General features: G+C 54.6%; 1 protein-coding gene across 1 annotated transcript; it reads right to left on the bottom strand.

The window, feature by feature from the left end:
• Nucleotides 1-8126: 8126 nt before the first annotated feature.
• Nucleotides 8127-12294, bottom strand: PDX1 (pancreatic and duodenal homeobox 1). Its single transcript, XM_037377726.1, has 2 exons — nt 11887-12294; nt 8127-8845 (listed from the first exon to the last, which is right to left on the bottom strand). Exons 1-2 carry the CDS (start codon nt 12281-12283, stop codon nt 8457-8459), a joined length of 786 nt encoding a protein of 261 aa, XP_037233623.1. The 5' UTR covers nt 12284-12294; the 3' UTR covers nt 8127-8456.
• Nucleotides 12295-15686: the final 3392 nt, after the last annotated feature.

The raw sequence follows: 15686 nt of genomic DNA, 5'->3' as shown, positions 1-15686 counted from the left end.
GCAGAGGACTTAGGAGGGCTTAGAGGAATGGGAGTGCCCTCCAAGCACTTCACAGGCTGTCAGGTAAGCACTAGCACTTCAGACTAACGTGACATGCCACTGGATGCACAGACTGGGATGTGATGGCTTTCTGGCTCCTTCCCATCCATTGCTGCTCCCCAACTCTGCCCTTGCCTGACAGTTACTCCAGCTGCATCACTGCTTTCTGCCCATGCTTCATTCCGTGCAGCCCTGAAGGAGAGAGAGGGCTTGAAAGCAAATTGTGCCTCTTCTCCTCTGCCACCTTCCTGGCTCCCAGTCCCAGCTCCTTCCCTGTGCCATGGAGGGAAGTGCTGTCTCTCCAGTTGCTCTCCCTCTGGCTGGCTTTTAGCTCATGCTGCATCCTCCTCCATCTCCCAGTCCTGGCTCCATAACCAGGCACAGAGCCAGGCTAGCATCACACAAGCATGCAGAAGAAACCCCACATCTCCCTCGGTCTCACTTCCCCAACTTGATGCTGTCATGGCCTGCAGGTGTCAGCTTGTCTCTTCCTTCGTCCTGACCTTAACTTGTAAAAGCTCTCCCCCGTCTGAGCCACCCTGTCCCTGCTCTTCCCCCCTCCCCCCGCCTCTCCCCGGTGTTTGCAGGTTTATAGCCAGTGAAGAATGAAGCCCTGACATATCTAGTGACCACATCGGGAGCAGAAGCGTGGACACTAAGATTTTCCAGCAAGCTATCACTGCTCCCAGCCCTCTGTCATCTAATTGCTGGGACTCCTCTGGGAGGGCAGGATTTTTCAAATCTTCCATGAGCAGCGCTGGTGTGTGGCTTACCTCACTTCTCAGGGCCAAGTTGAAAGGATGGGATAAAAGCAGGCATAGGAGCAAAAGGAACTTAGCTGGAACAGGACATAAATCTGCCACCCCAAATGGATTTTTATCTCCCACATCTCTGCGGTTCTCTTTACAATTTCCAGTGCCTGCATCTAAACCAATTGGGATGATTTTTCCCAGGAACTGTGAGGCAGGTCTATGAGATGTTTTGCCAAAAATAGCTTTATTTAGAGCCCTGGGCAAGCTGTGTGTACCTGATTTGTACAGGGACAAATTTCCAACCAGGCACAGTTGGAACAAACCCTGCATCTAACAGTGATAATCACTAGTGCAGAGAAACTGCAAGAAATGCAAATCTCTGCTGGATTAGTGTAAGGGCCAGGAGGAACGTGGAGATGGGTAAGCAAACTCCATCACATCACGGGGAGGGGCGGGGGGGGATTAGGCTTCCACAGGAAACGTGCAAGCTGCAATTAACAGCTAAGTAAAACACACAAAGTACCTGGTTTCTATATCATGACTTGTTTCCTAGAAGCAGAACGGCATTCCCAGCTAATAAGCTCATTGGCGTCATAATCCTGTAGTTGTTGAGGTCTTGGCACTACATCAGTTACCTTTTCTTCACCCTTCTCCATCAATGTCTCCCTCTGGCTTCTTCCCATAACAAATCAAATAGCTTCAGCCTTCACTTGCACCTCTTCTGACCCCTCCTGTTTTCAGTGCCACCTCATCCTTCTGCCTGTCCAGCCGTTGACAGTGTTGCCTCTCACCACTGTTCCTCTACTTGCCCTGTAGGCCCACCCTCTCCAGTTTCTGCTTTTTGAGCTCTTGGGAAACTGTTCTTGCCACGTCTTTAATAAGTCTCTGATAAGCCACAAGTTGCTTAGAAAATTCATCTTATCCTTTGGCTTCTTGGGATGCTGATTTAAAGAGAAGGGAAATATGCTGTCTTCTCCTTGCTCAGAGGACAAGAAACCATAAGCTATAACTGCAACAGAGACTGGTTGGATGTTAGGAAAATGCACTCATAGTAGGAATAAAGATGCACTGGAACAGAAGAAGATTGGGAAATCTGTGGTTTTGTGAATGTGCAGCCTTAGCGAAGAAGACAGAGCAACATGTCTGGAGTGATCCTGCTTTGGGCAGAAGGATAGAGTGGAAACCTCAGTGGTTCCAGTTTCAGTTCTCTTTTTGCTCCTTTGGGGATGCTTCTAGGAAATCCCTTTCATTCCCATGTAAGGATCATGTGGCTCTACATGTTATGGTCCTTTTCTCTGCCTTTATGCCCACTTAATCTCATGCACAGCTCAAAATGCTGTCTTGCACACCTGCCATCAGATGTACCTCTTCCTATCTGAAGTGAAACTGTCTCAATAAGGTCTGTGGGACGAATATGACCAAACCATCAATGATGTGGCAACAGAGGGTGAAGCTATGAGCAGGTTTCCAATCACAACTTCAGGAACCAGCTGTGACTGTCACAACTAGTTTTACCACATCCATTCCAGAGCAAAGGATTTGATGCCTTAAAAGTAAAGGGAGTTCCCCCTTTTCCCCTTCTCTGGTAATTTTCATTCTTGGGATAAAAATTCAGCTTACAGAGTGGACTAAAAAACCCAGGACTTGCTATTTTGCTGGCTTATCTTGAGCAATGTCACCTCACACAGTCTCACCCTTAGCCAAATACTGACTCACCAACAAAGGGTTAGCAGCAGAAAAGGAGAGAGGGCATACCAGATGACAGATCAGCTTTCACTGCTGGAAGCTTGGTAGGGAGTGAGAGACACATATTTTGAAGCAGGGGGAACCTGAAAAGTTGTGCTGAAGTGTAGTGAAAAGCCAGTAGCTTCACTACCGCTTGCTACAGAGAGGTACAAGCTCCTCTCCAGGAAGGGCTGAGTTCCAAACATGACTCTGGAGCCCTGCGATGCCGCACCCAGCTAAGGCTCCCAGCAGGTAACTGTTTGCTTTTCTCTGGAGAAGGATTTGGGCCAAGGGAAGTGGTGTTCAAACACAGGTCTCTGTGCAGTCCAGGAGCTGGTATGCCTCCCCTAGCTCCACTCTGGTCCTGAGACAGCTTGGTCTCCTGGCATGGTTTTGTGGGTGCCCTCTGTTCTCTCTGAAGGGAGCTCCCTTTCCTGGTTCTGGCTTCTTCTTATGCCGGTGAAGTCATTAAACACTGCCTGCCTCTGCTCAGTACTTTGAGGTCTGCAGGGAATGTCCAAAACAGGCACAGCTAAATATATAATGGCACACACGGCCTCTGCTCAAACAAAATACCAGCATGCTACGAGTCACTCATGGAGACAGCTCTTTTCCAGTCTTCACTATCAAGTCTAGCCCTGCAAGTGGAGACACAACCATCATACCCTTTGCTTTCCAAGCCTGCTAAAAGTGTTTTACTCTTTAATCTTAAGCATACTGTGCCAAGGCTTCTTTGAGCAGATACTTTTCTCCCCCTGGTTCTGGGTCAAAGAACAGGGAGGACATAAAGCTGCCACTGGCACCAGCTCATCATAGCTAGATCAGCTCTGCCATGAAATGAAGCCTAGAAACCCTCTCTTTGCCAATGCTTTCCAAGTGGGATGCTCTACACCTGCTTGAGACGCTTCTGTTCTTAGCCTGTTGGTCCAGCTCACCCTCATCTTTCAAGTTTCTTCCTTCCCAATTTTTGGGTCATCAGTGAAGAATATGGCTGTTTTCCAAGGCACCTGCCTCTTCTGTCCAGTGGATCCTGGTGTATGGAGCCAGGCATCAAGGCTCCTGTGGACATGGGGTTCCTCCTAAAGTTACCTCGGTCAGAGGCAGCACAACTGCAGCCTTTCCTCCTTCCAGCGGTGCTACAGCTGGAAGCAAACAGTTCCTGGAACAAGCCCTGATACAAGGCAGCAAGTGCACTAGGCCTAATAGTAGAGGAGCCATGTGTTTGATTTACCTGCTCCATGAACGAAGCTGGCCAGGCCTGACTCATCACCAAGGTATGCTCGGGAAAGAGAAGGACTCAGCTCATTTTCTCTGTGTTTTATTTGTCCCCGTGTTGTGATCCCAGAAGCACTGGGGAACAGAGGAACTGCATATCAGGACAAGTGGTAGGAGGAGAAGTGACAGAGAAAGGCAGAGACTAGGAGAAGCCTTCCCTCCATGCACTTACTTCTTTGCTCCATCATTCTTTGTGCTCACAGCTAAAGTGCTGCTGGGGCACATCAGTGCTTGCAAGGTGCACAGAAAGGTACTGTAAAGGGTGCTGGAAGCCAGTGGGCAGCAGCAATGAGGATAAATGGTAAATGGAATTAAGTAGTAGATAAGTGAAAGTAGGTAGTATTCACTACTAAAATGGACACTGCAGATTTTCCACATTTCATTGTCCTCCCTAGGTGCTAAACCAGACACGTTCCTGACTGCTATAAAAATATCCTTGAAGATATGGTCATTCTTATCCTTGTCCGGGGTAGAAGAAAGCAGGAAGGGAACTGCCTTTCAAAGTCACAGATTATTGGAAGCCACGTGTGTGCGTGGGTTCCCTACACTTATAGGAAAACCTCTCATAAGAATAACCCTATAAATCATCAAGAGTGAAGGGAGCCCAATGACATTTTTCTATTTCCAAAGTAAGACTCTAAACATAACGCTTAAGTCCCAGCCAACTCTGCCCCATGTGGAGGCTGGATTGTAAGGTGCATTGTCCAGCCTGACAGACCCTGCTTTGCTGGTCATTGCAGGGCTGTCATTCCATCCCTGGTTGCACTTCAAAGCACTGAAACCTTCCAGAGCAACGTTTCTTCTCTCAGCCTGCAACATCTCTCCTCGGCTGTGGTCATGGCAGCAGCAGCAACCGCAGCGTGGGAGGTAGCAGGCTTCAGTGTCAGACTGGAAAGACTTTCACACTTTAGGTTAAATCACTGCTTTCGGAATTGATTTATGGGCATAATTTTTCATACCTGAAGGGATTTTCAGGCAAATATATGGGTTTTTAATGATGGAGGCAAGCACAGACTCCCAAGCCTACCTTTCATATGGTCAGCACTGCAGGGTTCTGGGACATGGTCTTGTACATGGGAGGTAAAGCAGGGTTAGCACAGGGTGTGCATGAGCTCCTGTTTCTCTGCCCCAGCCTCAGCCAAAGCGTGGTGGTAGCACAGCCCCAAGAGGGGCTGCTGGATGCAGCTTTTCTGACAGCAGCAAACCAACCATCATTTTGGAGCAGGATCTGGCCTGCGTGTGACAGCAGCTCCCAGCTCCTGGCCAGGGTTTGCTTAGCTGTGCACTGTTCACATTCGATGCTCAGCCCTGCTTGGAGAAAGAAGGCAGCGTTAAACATTCCCTGCCTCGTGGTCCTTCATGTAATAACAGTCAGTATCTCGGTGGTGCAGAAGCAGAGAAGGAAGCTTTTGCTGCAGTACCAGGGGATGTACCTGAGCAAAGCAGGAGCAGTAAAGGTGTTGCCTGTGCAAAGCTGCATCAAGACCTGCAGCCTCACTGTCTTTCCCTGGAGCTATAGGTAGAACCGATGTCTCCATAGTTTCTGGTGCTGTGGATGCCTGTGCCAGCTGCCCGAAGGGAGAGAAAAATCACCCTGAATCTTGCTCAGCTTTCCTTTAAAATAATTAACACTGAATTCATATGATTCTTGAGCACACACCTCTCCCATACATGTCTAAGTGACTTGAATATTGCCTGAGAAGGAAATAAAAAGATATATCATGCTTTTAATCTCTTGCCTAGTTTTAAAAGCCAGGATTTTTAGAATGTCTTGTGGAAACCCTAACCCTAGCCTAAGGTTAAAGGTGATTAAATATAAATTATGAACTATTTCATAAGTGACTGTATCTCCTAGGAAAAATTTACAACAAAAAAGTCTGGACAACTGTTCTTGGTGAAATGACATGGCACAAGAACTCTAGCAGCCTTATAAGTCTCCATGTCAGCCTTGCCTTTCCCCAGCACAGTGCAGGGCTGGCTGCTCTGCCAGGTGAAGGTTACCGTGAACCTTTACCTTTACAAGGTCCCAAAGCTGTCTTGATTCAGGTAATGCTAATTTTCCCATTTATGTGGTTGTAAAAAGGATGAAAAAGGAAAGAAAAAAAATGTAAAAGTGCTAAACCCATTAACTACGTCAATTCTTTGAAGAAAAATACTTCATTCATTAGAACTAAACCATGCAGGTCTGATTCTACGTCCACTCATAAAAATACCTTGGCACCGTGGTCAAACAATTCGTATCAGTTCTGCAACTTCTCCGTTTTCACAGCAGAGCATGGAAAAAATCGAAACCGAACATGTTATACTAGAGAAAGGACAGGCAAAATTTCAGCCACTGGATATGCTGTTTACCCAGGGCAATGCACTGTATGAATCTTAGCACAATATCTGCAGCTGGATCTATTTTTATAGTAGCTCCCATAGTGCAATTTCAGTGCCAGACCTTGTGAAAAGTACACAGAAATTGTTCCACTGCGTGTTACTAGTGACAGGTTGATGCTAATAAATATTGATGAGAAAAGCTGAGGTTTAAAAATGGGTTTATGACCCAAAAAAGTTTGAGAAATGTTACTTTAATTAATACGGTGCTTTGCTTCTTAAGCAGAACAGTTTTATTTGAATTTTGCTCGTATAATCATTGGTAAAGTTCTCACTCATTGACTGCGTTTTGATGAATAAGGATATACAGGTTTGGATGATAAATTTCTCAGGCAACTTGCAGGAATAAATGACCAGAAATGTCCATGTTTGCACACACATCTTAATGCCCCCAAAGGAAAGAAAAGCAATAGGCGAATTACGTCTTCGGCTCAAGTCTCCACCTTATTGTTTAAAGTCTCATGTAAAATGGAAAACCCCAAAGAGCTGTGGCAAGTTAACTTCGTTTCTTCCCCCTCGCTTTCAACCGAGGGACTGGGATCATTCTCTAGCCAGGGGGGCACAGACCCTCCTCCTTCTCTTCCCCCTCCCGTGGCTCTCCCGGACCAGCAGCGCGGCAGGGACTGTGGCGGTCCTCGAAGGATGCTGGAGGGGTTGCAGCTGCCGGGGGCAGGTCCGGAGCCTCCCCGTCGAGGGGGGGAGGACGATCCTCCTGTCCCACAGCAAACCCCATCGGCTCCTGCTTCCTTCCACCCGCTATTTTCTGTTTCTCGTTTGAGCGTGATTTTTTTTCCCCCACTCGGCTGAATTTCCGACCCTCTTCGAGGTGGCCGCCTGAACAGCTCGTTTCCCTTGTACAAAATACCCACTGTCGCCGTTGTCGCGACAACGCAGATGTTTCTGGCGACAGGCGGGCAGCGGCTGCAGGGAAGGCGGGCTGGCTCCGGGACGGCGGGTGGCAGAGCCCTGGTTGCCCGGCTCCCCGCAGGGAAGCCCCCGGCCAGCCCCCTCGCCCCGCTCCAGCCCGGAGGAGCCAGGCTCTTTTGCACGCCGGGCTCGGGCCCAAAAATGTCACCTGGAAAAAGGCACCGCAGCGCCTCGGGGGCCGGCTGGCCCCCCACCTCTGCTGGGATGTAAAGCCAGGTCTGCAGAGAAAAAAAATGCAGAGAGCCGCACCGGGCCGGGAGCTTCTGCTGCAGGGAAATTGCTTCTCTCCGAGGAAGGGTCCGAGCTTGTAGAAGAGGTGGAAGGGAGGCAGGAGCTCGTCCCTAAAGAGAAATGTCGCTGGGACCAGACCTGCCTCCCAAAACACGTCCCGCTCTCGGCTCGCAGCCTAATCTGCCTCTGCGCTCTTCCCGGAGATCACCCGCGGATTTTCTGACGCATCTCCGGGCTTGCCCCCACCCGTCGGGCAGGCGAGCGCAGCCCTGCGCGCTGCGGAGCCCCCGCCGCGGAGCCCCGACGGCCGCGGAGCCGCGGTCCGCATCGCAGCGTCTGCCGCAGGCGCTGGCGGAGCCCGGCGGAGGGTCCGGCTACCTGTGCCGGTCACGGTGAGCCGGTTATCGGGGGACACAAATCCTGCCCGCAGGACACTCGGGCTCTTTTGTTTTGTTTTAGTTTGGGGTTTTTTCTTTTTTTTTTTTCTTTTTTTCTTTTTTTTTCCTTTTTTTTTCTTTTTTTTTTTCCCAAAGGCAAAAGAAAAGGAAATAAACCAGGTTCCAGTTTCCAAAGACGTGAGTAAGTAGTCCTGGGGCAGCCTTCGGTAGAGCCTACAGAAGGGCCTAGAAGGGACGGGGCCGGCGGGGTGTCAGCCTCGGGGCGGTCTGGGGCGCTGGGTTCCGCGTCCGCGCTTGTGTCGCGCTGGGCACGGTGGGACCCGCACCCCGGCGAGGCGGCCGTCAGCGGTAAGGCGGCGTGCACTCGCTTCTCCTTCGGTGTCCAGACGGCTCTGTGTACCCAGGGCTGCACACACCGTCGGTGGTCGCCCGACACCCGCCTTCCCCGGGAGAAGCTGCCCCGTAGTGTCGGCAGCGGCGCGGGGTGCCCGGGGAGAGCGGGAGAGGTGCCCTGCGGCCCGCAGCGAGCCTCGCTTGGCGGGGCCTGAACACCTTTCGTGTAATTTTTGCGGTACGGGAGTTTCGGAGCGGTGGCACCGAGTTTCCCAAGGGGAAGGCGAGCGAGGGTCGGGCACGGCACGGCACGGAGGCGGGAGGCCGGCGCCAGCCCCTCGGCTCTCTCCCCGGTCCCGTCCTCTTCCTCGGCCCGGGGCGTGGGGCTCCCCGCGGCTCACCGAGAGTCCTGCTGCCTTCTGGGGGCGAGGCTGGGGGCGAGCAGGTCCCTGGAGGCCCCCGAGGGCAGGTTCCCAGGCGGGCATGGCTGCAGATCCTCCTTGCCCTGGAGCTCCCCGGAGGACACCACACAGTCTTGCTCGGGGACATTGCTGTTGCCCGCCCCTCGCTTTTTGTCTTCTTCCTTCTTCCATTTCATCCGCCGGTTCTGGAACCAGATCTTGATGTGCCTCTCGGTCAAGTTCAACATGACAGCCAGCTCCACCCGCCGCGGCCTGGAGATGTACTTGTTAAAGAGAAACTCCTTTTCCAGCTCCAGCAGCTGCGCCCGGGTGTACGCTGTCCTCGTCCGCTTGTTCTCCTCGGGCTCCACCACGTAGGACCCCCCTGGAGAGAAGGGAGAGTCAGCCCCGGCCCGCCCGGCCGCCCCCTCGGGCTGCGGGGGGGGAGGCATGTCCCCGCACCCCTGCGCGGTGCAGAGGACACGCGGGGGTAAGCAAGCGGGGCGAGGGGGTGGCCTCGGAGTGAGACGTTGCTGGTGGCGGCAGTCACGACTGCTGCCATTTTACGCTATAATAATTCATTTTTGTCTTTTAAACAATTTGGTCGAAGCTTTCAGGGAAGCGCCATCCCTCGAGCCGGGAGAGATGCTCAAGAGCCACTGGTCGAGTGTCACCGAAAGCTCCGAAGGACTCCTGGGTCCAGGGCCTGGCAATTGCTCAGATTCGTGTAAAAAAAAAAAAAAAAAAAAAAAAAAAAAAAGAAAAAAAGGGGAAAAAAGGAAAAAAAATAGAAAACAAAAGAAACCTCAAGCCAAAACAATAATTTAAAAAAATTAGTTCTCTGTGTGCTAACACACGCACAAGCAACCAAAAAACAGAATTAAAGCCAAAAAGTAATTTTAAAAAAATCTCACCTCTCCAGTAAAAGACCCATTGGAGAAGCCAGCCCGGCAGCGGGTCCGGCGAGGTCCCACGGGGGGCGCGGCGAGGAGCGCCGGGCACGGCGGGCGGCTCTCCCCGACGAGGCCTTGCCGCGGGCACCCGGCGGCACAGGCCGCCAAAAGCTGGGGGGAAGCCTGGTGGAACAGGATTTAGGGTGTTTCTCCCGGGATATCGCCACCCTGCAGCCCTGGGCTCGCGGAGGCTTGGGCCCTTTCGCGGCCGCCGGGACCCCCGGGGCCGGAAGCGCAGCCCCTGCGTTCCGCCAGGTTGGTGGGACCTTGGGTTTGTCATTCTCGGAAACAGCGTCGGGATCGCCATTCCCAGCTGCCGTCCTGCGTGGGTACAGGGGCGCGGGTGGCACCGGCGGGGCAGCGAGGGGGCTGGGGTGGGCGCTGGAACCCACGGCTGCTGCTGGCAGCGCCGGGAGCCCGGCTGGGTACGGGTTCGGTGGCGGCACCATCCGCAGGGAGCGGTGGTTGGAACAGCCAGGTTGAAACAGCCATTTGAAGGGTGCTACGCGGGCTTTCCCGCCTCTCATCTACCGATTCCCATGATTTTATATATATATAATGTTTATAAATACAAACCTATGTATATAAACTTGTGTGTGTATATATATATATTTAAATATATATTAAAATACATGGATACATTAAAATGTTTATAAATACAAACCTATGTAGATACACCGATGTGTATATGTATTAAAATATATATTAAAAGACATGTATATGCATAAAAAAGTTTGCAAGTATAAACCTATGTATATACAGGTATGTTTCTGTACGGATGTGAAAAAATTGTTCTGTTATGGTGGAGTAAACAAGTGCTACCGGGCGGGCGGAGCAGCCGGGGCTGGTGGGAGGCCCGCGGGACGGGCGAGCGCCCGCAGCCGGCCAGTAGCCCCCGGGCACGGCGACCCCCGCAGCCGGGCACGGCGGGTGGCACCGGGCCGGGCTCGGCCGCGGCCTCTCTGGGCGCCTTTCCCTGGCGGTAACAACGCGAAGCCCCGCAGCATCCACGGACGCCTAAATCCCAAGGGTTTCCACGCAAAATGAAACCTGAGGCGGTACCGTTTGCAATGTATACCGCTGCGCCCCTCTCGCTGCGCGGGCGCGCACAGCGCACCCGCGGTAGCAGCAGCCCGGTGACACGCACCGTGTCACCTGCTGCACGGCCCTCGCCTGGACCTCCCGGCAGAGCTGGAAAGAACTGGGAAGAGTTTTCGGCCTTTACGGGAAAAGTTTCGTTTTGCTGATGGTTTTGTCATTCCTCGGGTACAGGAGACAGAGAAGAAAAAAAAAAAGGTAGTTCTAGAGTTTGGCTTTAACTTCTTTTTTTTTCTTTCTTTTTTTTTTTTTCCTTTCTCTCTTTTACTTTTTTTATTCCCAGAATTTATTCAACCCAAGGAAAAGGATTTGATTTTCCCCCCACTCACGCCCACCCCTCCGGCTCAGTTTGCCGCCGGGCCCGCGGCGTGGGGCAGCGCTCCTCTCCCCTTCCCGGCGGCTGCGCCTCCGCGGGGACCGTGCACCGCCGCCTGTCCTGCCTTCCCCCTCCGTCTGCTCCGTGCAATTCCCAAACTATTTCGCGGTGATTTTAATACTCCGGTCCTTTTTTCAACTGTCTATTTGAACAAAGCCATTGGTATAATATTTGCCGTATAGGCGTGACAAAGGCGCAGGACACGATAACATTGTGCAGGCAGAGACAGAAATATTGTTGGGCAGCGGAACTTTTTGCCCAGATAGAGTTTCTTCCCCTCGCTGGCAGCTCTGTTTCGTTTGTGCATTGTTTCCCCTGCCCTGGGTTTTCACTCGAGAAGGTGCACTTACGGCTAAAACCCACCGGGAAGCAGGAGGGGGTGGGAATGAGGGGCCAGAAGGGGAGAGGGGCTCTGCACCCCGGGCACCGGGGAGAGCCGAGAGACAGCGGAGAGGGGCTGTTCGGCTGCCTCGGGGTACCGGGTGCTGTTCGGCGGGTACCTGGTGCCGTGCCCTGCCCCTGTAGCCCTGCCTGCCGCCTCCCCCCGCTCCACCTCGCCGGGGTCTCCGCGCCCCCCGCCTCGCCCTGCGCGGACCCCCGCGGGGAGCCCACCGCGCCGGCGGAGCGGCCACCCCCTGCTCGGCGAGGCAGCCGCGCCCGGCAGGCGTTTGCACCTCGCCCCGACTTGGCGACCATTAGTTAATTGGTGAAAATTAATTCGTTAATTGTTGCTCAGGGCTTGGGCAGCGCGGGGAGTGGCGAGCCCGCCGTCGGGGACCGGAGGGCCGGCTCCCACCCCAGCGTTCAACCCGACGGTAGCAGCTCCACAGCAGTGGGTCTTTGAGGGGCTGGGAAGGAGCGGCCCGGGGCAGCGACCCTCCAGGACCCCTCCACGCTACAGCCGAGCGGCGGGAGCAGGACCGGTGCAGGGGAGGGCTCCTGACCGCCGGTGGAGAAAGCAGCGGCGGGGCAGAGGCAGAGGGAGGCGGCGGGGCTTACCGGTCCACTGTCCCTTCCAGGCGTGCGATTTGGTGGACTTCATCCAGGCGAAAGGCACCTGCGCTCGGGGCTCCTCTATCGCCCCCGTGTCCGCCCCGTCTGCGAAAGGCAGCGTGTCTTGGTGGGGAGGAGGAAGATGAGGGTGGTGGTGGTGATGGTGATGAAGGTGGGAGACCCCGGCATCCTCCGTGATGGGGGGCACCTCGTAAGGTGAAATGTCTGGCGGGCTGCCTTGCTCGAGAGCCCCTAAGGCGCTGGGGTAAGGAGCCTGCTGCTGCCTGCCCATGTACAGGCAGGCGGGGGGGCTGGGGTTGTAATCCTGCGCCTGGGCTCTCTGAAACGCACACGACTCCTTGTAGAGCTGCGCCGAGGCGTAATACTGCTCGTCGGTGTTCATGGCGAGCAGGGCCGGGGTGGGGTGGGGTCTTCCAACTTAGGGACACATAGGGCTGCTCCCGCTCCCGGCGCCCGGGATGCCGCTTTGACAGCTCGCCTCCCCGCCGTGCCCCGCCGCCTCCCCATAGGCGCCGCTCCCCCACGTGAGACCTCCCTCGGCCCTCCTGGGCGGGGCGCGACCCGTAAGGCGCCACCCGGGGTGGCCCCGGCCCCGCGACCCCGTTCGCCTTAGCCGGGCAGGACCTGGACCCCCCCGACCCTGCCAAGGGGTGCCGCTCCCTGCTTTTGGGCCAGGAGCCCCGAGGAGAGGGGCTGAGGGGCCGGGCAGGGCGGTGGGGGGATTGCCCCGACGTGCCGGGCTCTGCGGGAGGGATGGCCCCTAAACCCGCTTTTTAGCTTCCCGCCCCGCTTGCCCGCGGGCTGCTCATCCCCCAGCCCCCCGCCTTGGCAACGGCCCGGAGAGGAAAACCTTTGGGGCGGGGGGGGGGGGGCGGGGCGGGCAGAGAGGGGGACACGGCTTCTGGAGGGGTTTGACATCGGGGCACTTTTGGCTGCGGGGGCACCTCGGCCAGGGATGCGGGTGTTCGCAGACGGACATGGTGCGCCAGGGGGCCGCCCCCTCGGGGGGACCCGCGTGCCCGAGCCCTGGGAGCAGGCAAGGAGGGTCGGCTTTCTGCCCGCTCCCCCTCTGCCCGGGGTGGGGATGCGGCCGGTGGGGACCACAATGCTATCACCAGAGCGAGCGATAGGCAGCAGATTGTTTGCCCAAGAGGTAAATTTGGGAGCCTTCCCCGCGGCTTGGGCTGCAATGTGTTGACCCTCGGAGATAATCTGCTCCGAGCTGGTGCCGGTTGACTTGGTGACGAGGCTATGAGGAGGCGGAGAGCTACCGAAAGGGACAAAGATCACTTCCCTGCCTCCCTGCGCCCGGCCCGGCCGCCGCTCTGGCCGCCTGGGGGGCAGGCACGCTCCCTACCCGCCCGCGGGCCGCTGCCTCCCGCCGCCCCTTCCCCCGGCACCGGGGCTCCGGCCTCGCCGTCGGGGCACACACCCGCGGCTCCGTCTAGGGCGGCCGCAGGGAGCAGCGCGGCGGGCCCGCGTGCGGGCGGCTCGACCCGGCCCGGCTCGGCTCGGCTCGGCTTGGCCGGTGGCGGTGCACCCCCTGAGCTGGTGGGGCAGGAGGCTCCCGGTACCTGGCTCCCGCGCCCGTTCCGTGGGATCATAAACCCACCCCCATCATGACATTTTAAATGAGTTTCTGCTCTGAACCCACGCGGGACCCCATCCCTCAGAAAGCACACTGAGCCTTTGATTCAATACTGAGCCATTAAGCGATTGCTTTCCCAAGCCATTTAACAGCACCTCTTATGGATAAATAAACAAAAAGGGCTGTAAACCAATTATAGTGCGGATAGTGAAAAAGTATTTTATTAGCAGGAATTACCGATAGACATCGCCGCTGCTCGCGCTCCCCCCGCCCAGCGCCCTCCCTCTCTGTCCCCTGGCATGCCGGGGGGGTACCACTCTGCCCGGGGATCCCAGACGGTGTGCGGCCGGGGGGGATGCGCTGAGCCAGGCGGGCTCCCTTGTCGGTGGTCACCCCCGGCCCAGCACCCACGGGGCTGCTGTGCCTCCCCTGCGGTCCCTTGCAGGCATGGGTGTCTGATCCGGAGACTCCTTCTGCACCGACCCCAGACTAGCATCCCCAGCCCCTTCCCCACAGAACTTCTCCCCGGATCATTTACAGCCCCAGGTTTTCCACGGGCACGGACAAACAAACATGAGGCCATAAAACCCAGAGCAAATTGATTCATCTCCAGGGAGGACCATTACCTGGTGTCTTAATGCGGTCCTCTTTCTATAACGAACATTTCTAAATAGAACAAACACTTCTCCCTCTAAAGCAAATGAATTTCGTATAATTTAGAGCTAATTCTCTTCCATTCTGCCTGCGTGAGCAAGCGATAAGGGACGCTTTGCCATGCTAACAACAAGGCAGCAAGCTGCAGTGCAGGAAAAGGGCCCCACTGGGCATCCTGGCACGGGTGACCCTGGCTGGGCCCCGGGGGTGCTAGTGACCAGCAGCTGGGGGGCCACAGGCTGGGGACCTGAGCCCAGCTGGAGCCCAAGCCCAGGGATCACTGCTGCCTGCCTCATCTTCCTGGGATGCAGTCACTGAGGTCTGGCTGAAGAGCCCCGCCACAGCTGTGGATTCCCTGTGCTGCGGGTGATGGAGGAGGCAGGTGGGAGTGATGGGAATGGCTTCCTTTGCCCCAGAACCAGGCTCTGCAGACAGTGCTGTGCTGACTCAAGGCAAAAGTCCAGTGACCCCTTACCCTTTCCCTAAATTATGTCCACATGAATCGCCTCGGGCAGTTGCAGCAGAGTGTGCACATGAGAACCCCCACACAGATCTTCTCCAAGACTCCCAGAATTTTCTGCTCCAGGGATTTCCTGAGCCGTGCAGGTGTTGTAGTCCTCAGCTGATTCTTCCACACTTTAAGTCTCCTGAAAACCTTATGTAAACCTTATGCCTCCCACCCCTCTGCGGCAAAGTGTTCCTCAGATTAACTGCCACTGTATGAGGCACTGCCACCCTTTGCTGGCCTTGCACCTGGCTGCGTTTCATCAGTCCTAATGCTCCAGCTAGAAGAGCCTTGAGATGGGTAGGCACGATGTAAGAAATAAAATGGTGTGATGTTGCCTATCTAGCTCATATGTGGATCCTACCAGGCCAGCAGCAAGCACCTAACACTTTGAACAGTGAGCCCAGGGACTCCTGCACACACATTGTCATCTGCCAGCTGAGAACTTCCCCTGTGCCACCTCTCCAAGTCTGTGGTTTTGGCAGGCTTGGAGTAACAAGAAACTTGGCCATCCTCAGTCTATAGGTAACCATGGAAAGAGAAGACAGCTGATACAAACACATTTATTTCCACTGATAAATGTACAACAGAGTTTTAAGCATTGAAAGCAAAGAAAAGCAAAGTAAGGGACATCTTGTACACTACAACAAATTAACAGCAGGTTGGGTAGATTCTCCCTCACCTTAAAGCCTGGCTGGGTGTATGCTGCAGTTCAGCTGGAGGTCCTATACTTATGGTAGGAAGTTTTTATAGACCGTAGAAGCCCCTAAAGATCTTGGGGATATTTATGGCTGCCATGTTTAAATTACCCAGCTTCATCCATGGAGCTGGAAAGCTCACACTTCCAGCTCTGCACTGTATCTGATTCATGAGCACAGTCACACAACCACTAACACAGCTGTAGCTCATGCTGAGAACAACCTCGGTGGATCTAGGTTGTTTCCTCTCATGGCACTTTACTCCTTTGAGGTGCGTTAAAGTTGCTGTGATGATCTACTTAGAAGGTAAATCCTTATAGCAAATTTGTTATTCCAAGAG

This window comes from Falco rusticolus, chromosome 2 (assembly GCF_015220075.1).
Source record: "Falco rusticolus isolate bFalRus1 chromosome 2, bFalRus1.pri, whole genome shotgun sequence".
NCBI lineage: Eukaryota > Metazoa > Chordata > Aves > Falconiformes > Falconidae > Falco > Falco rusticolus.
Note: the sequence above shows the minus strand (reverse complement) of the source record. Positions and strands in the feature narration are given on the sequence as shown.

Coding starts and splice junctions, on each gene's coding strand:
- PDX1 (XM_037377726.1), bottom strand. CDS start 12,283: ATGAACACCGACGAGCAGTATTACGCCTCGGCGCAGCTCTACAAGGAG. Junction 8,846..11,886: donor CTGGAAGGGACAGTGGACCG/GTAAGCCCCGCC, acceptor CCTTCTCTCCAG/GGGGGTCCTACGTGGTGGAG.